The sequence below is a fragment of the Haliaeetus leucocephalus genome, unplaced genomic scaffold (assembly GCF_000737465.1).
Source record: "Haliaeetus leucocephalus isolate CR32 unplaced genomic scaffold, Haliaeetus_leucocephalus-4.0 Scaffold273, whole genome shotgun sequence".
Lineage (NCBI taxonomy): Eukaryota > Metazoa > Chordata > Aves > Accipitriformes > Accipitridae > Haliaeetus > Haliaeetus leucocephalus.
Window position 1 is genome coordinate 1,060,284 of NW_010972709.1, and position 3,757 is coordinate 1,064,040.

The 3,757-nt window shown below is 68.9% G+C and overlaps 1 protein-coding gene across 1 annotated transcript in view; it reads right to left on the reverse strand.

Annotated features, from left to right (window-relative positions):
• Positions 1-1,967: 1,967 nt before the first annotated feature.
• The window catches only part of CCM2L (cerebral cavernous malformation 2-like), a 3,968-nt gene continuing 2,178 nt past the window's right edge, over positions 1,968-3,757 (reverse strand). The window contains exons 6-11 of the mRNA XM_010569744.1: positions 3,584-3,756; positions 3,349-3,484; positions 3,144-3,207; positions 2,797-2,944; positions 2,482-2,620; positions 1,968-2,251 (exon numbers count right to left, since the gene is read on the reverse strand). Of these exons, the coding sequence (XP_010568046.1) occupies positions 1,968-2,251; positions 2,482-2,620; positions 2,797-2,944; positions 3,144-3,207; positions 3,349-3,484; positions 3,584-3,756 (944 nt within the window). The remainder of the gene's footprint in view (positions 2,252-2,481; positions 2,621-2,796; positions 2,945-3,143; positions 3,208-3,348; positions 3,485-3,583; position 3,757) is intronic.

Sequence of the window (3,757 nt, forward strand, 5' to 3'; positions counted from 1 at the left end):
CCTCCCCGGTAAGGCCACACCCCTCCCCGGTAAGGCCACGCCCCCCGGGGCCGTCCCGGGGCCGCTGGACCCCCCCGACTCCGCTGGTGCTGCCCGACGGGGCGGCCCCGGTCGATACCTCCCTGTACCGGCCCCGGGGGGCCCAAACCGGGATGGGAGTGGGGACCCCCAGGGACCCCCATCACGGACCGAACGGGACAACCCCCCCCTCCACCCCCGGTCCAAACGGGACCCCTGAGGACCAAAGGCAGCAGAACCAGATTGCAAGGGTGCCCGTGCTGCCCGCAGGAACATCCCGGTCCCGCGGGGACCCTGCTGCCGTCGGGGTCACCTTTACGTCCTGCCGATGGCTGCCAGAGCCCTTCTCTCCACCCGCGGGCCTGGGGTGGTTTGGGGGACAGCACCCCCGAGCACCCCCGGGCTGTTTCCTCGCCCGGGGCGGCAGTGGGGGGCACTGGGCGAGCACAGGCTGGCCACGGTGCGAGCCTGGTCCTGGGTTCCCAGGGAGGAGAAAAGAGGAAACCCCCGAGTGCTGCCCCGTGATGGGGTGCGGGGCATGGGGGGGTGCAGGGCATGGGGTTCACGCTGTGCACCCCAGCTCGGAGGGGCCGGGGAGGCCATGGGCTTTGCTAGGTCTCTCCTGGCCCTGGTGTTCTCATGCCAAAGGTCCTCCCGGGCTTCCCCCCGGTGCTCCAGCCGGTGCTCTGGTTCACCCAGAGCACCCCTGAATTTGGGACGGGGACGGCAGCAGCAAAGGGACCTGCGGCTCCGCTGTGACACTGACCACCGGCCGTCGTGGACAGGCAGGGCTGGGTCCAGCCCCTGCTCCAGCTCAGGAGCAGCAGAGGAAGCAGCCAGGGTGGCGAGCACCTCGCCTGCATAAGGATTTGCATATGTAAATTTTTTTAAGAAAAAAAAAAAAAAATTGCTGCAGGTACCCCCAGCATCTGCCTGCCCATGCACTGGCCTGGGGCTGCAGCCCTGTCCCGCAGCCCCCGCCAAGGGACGGTGGACAGGGGCCATCGGCCTAGGAACATCAGCCACGGGACATTGGCCGGTGGCCAGTGGCCGGGGGCCATCGGCCGGCGGGGAGCACGGCCCCGTCCCTTGTCTGCTGGCGGCAGGAGGGCTGCAGGGCAGTGCTGCAGGAAGCCAGGTCCCAGGGCTGGAACTTCCTTTTGTGAAACACCCGCCGCCCCGCAACCAGCCGGGCGGGCGTTGCAGGGACGTCGCTCACGGAACGAGGGACGCCTGCCCGCAGCATGGCCTGCATCTCAGCTTCACCCACCCCCAAGCCCTGCCCTCAAACCGGGGTGCTCGGCAGCAGGATGGGGGATGCTGCGCCGGCAGCCCTTGCTCAGAGCATCCCTGGGGCTGCGGGGGCTCTCGGGTGCTTTCCTGGCAGGAACAGACTTCCCCACCACTCCCCGCCTCTGTGTTGTAAGGCCCCCCCAATTTGCTCTGAGCTTTCTGGGGTCCTGCACTGCCAGAAGCATCCCTCGGGCCAGGCCAGCATGGCTGGGAGCACCCCGACTCCGGGGGCGACCTGCATGTGGCACCAGGGTGGACAGAGTGCCCAGCCCAGCAGTGGCACGGTGCCTGGCAGGGCTGCGAGCAGCCCCCCTGCCCCGGCTCGCCCCCCATCGCAGCAGCCTCTGCGCCCCGGCACAGCCTTTCCCCAGGCAAGAACCTGCTCCGCTCCCAGCCCTGGCATTTAATTGCAATTTGCAGAAATTACAGCACATGGTATTGCCGGCCAGGGTGTCCCCCACCGCCACGGCTGCCTTGTGATGCCGTCAGCCCTGCCAAGAGCTGCCAGGGCAGTACAGAGTCCCTGTCCCCTCCCGCAGTGACAATGTCCCCCCTCCGAGGCACTGGGGCAGAGCTGGACACCTGGCCAGTCTGGGCTTGGAGGTGCAGCACCGTGTCGGTGAGCAAGGAGGGGACCGCTGGGTTTTGGCACTCCCTCACAGGTAGTTGTCCTCTTCCTCCTCCTCCTCCTCCTCTTCCTCATCCCGCGCCAGCGCCTCGATGTCGTGGGTGATGTCCGTGATCATGCGGTTGAAGGACTCGGACTCGGAGCGCAGGGACCAGCTGTCGTAGCTGCGCACGGCCGAGGCTGACGTGTTGCTCATGCTGCGCTTGATGCGTCCGAAGCTGTCGGTGAGGATCCCGCCCTCGCGGATGCCGATGCTCTCCAGGAAGGTCTCAAAGTACCCGATGTCTTGGTCAGGGATGAAGGGCCTCATTCCTGCCATGGGTGCTGTGAGCCTCGGAGTGACCCTGCCCGGGTGGGCAGCGCTGGGGCGCGGTGCCAGCCAGCCCCACCGGCTGCTTGCAGGGGGGCTCATCCCACCCCGTCCCTGCAAGCAGCACCCCAGAGCACACCCGGCACCAGCACCCCGTCCCTGAGGGATGCACGGACATCGCCAGGGTGACGCGATGACACAGGGTGGCTGCAGCGGGAGCCCAGACACTTACCCAGGAGGAGAAATTTCCTGCGGTCCCCATAGAGGCGCAGGAGCTCGGCGCAATACTCCCGCACCGGCGTGCCCAGGCGATACTCCCGGAGCAGGAGGGCGAACTGCTGGATCTCCTGCGGTGACAGCTTGTTGCGCAGCTGTGGTGACACGGGGACGGGTTGAGGTTGGGGACACCGGCAGCACACGGCGCCGCCCCCCCCACCCCGCACCCCACTGGCTGCTCTCTGGTGCGGGGGGCTCAGACCTGCCCACTGCCCCCCGTCCCCGGCCGCTGGCACCGAGCAGGGCCCCTCACCAGGCCCTGTGCCCGCACCGTCACCATGTAGTCCTGCAGCTGCTCCAGCCCCGCGCCGCTCTGGTCGCTGCCGCTGCAGGCGGTGGCCAGGCTGTGGTGGGATCGGTGGAAGGAGGGCGAGGAGGCACCGCTGTAATACGCTTCGAAGGTTTCATGGGAGCCGTTGCTGCGGGAGGATGGGGGTCAGCCGGTCCTGGCACCCCTCGTGTGACCGCCTGTCCCCCTGTGCTGCACAGCACCCACCATCGAGCAGGGCTGGGGCATCTCTGCAGCTGGGACAGGCACCCACCCTGGGGCAGAGGCACCCACCCTGGGGCAGAGGCACCCACCCGGGTGGAGGGGCACCCTGTGGGAGCCAGACTCACAAAGAGCTGCAGCAGCTGAAGTCGGCATCGTAGCCGTACGTCCCGTCTGTGCGGCAGCTCTCGCCTGGGGAGGGAGAGCCGAGGTCTCAGAGTGGGGCCAAGCCCCTGCCACGGCACCCGCCCCCCACGCTGTGCCCACGCACCCCTGCCCGCCAGCCCCGCGCCGTCCCCCTCGGTGTCCCCACGCCTGTCCCCGGCCACTCACTCCTGCTGGAGAGCCAGGGCCGCGTGGGCGTGGAGGTGTAGTGGTACCCGGCGCGGTCCACGCACTCGATGCTCTGGTCCCCGTAGATGATCTGGAAGACCTGGCAGATGAGCGCGCAGGACTCCTCGGCGGCATCCTGCAACGGGACGGAGGGAGGGAGGGAGGGAACGCGGGCGGGTGGGTGCCGTCGGGTGGCCGTGTGCCATCGGGGGGGCACACGCCGGGGGCCGCTCACCCTGTTGGGCACGGCGAGGATGATGAGGTTGGAGTAGGCGTCGGGGCAGGGCTCCTGGGGATCCAGGGGGTTGCTGCCGGCGTGCCGCCGCTCCCAGCTGCCGAAGCCCGTGCCACGCTCCCAGCTGCCGCCGGCAGTGCCGGCCCGTCGCCTCTCCCAGCTGCCGCCGCAGGG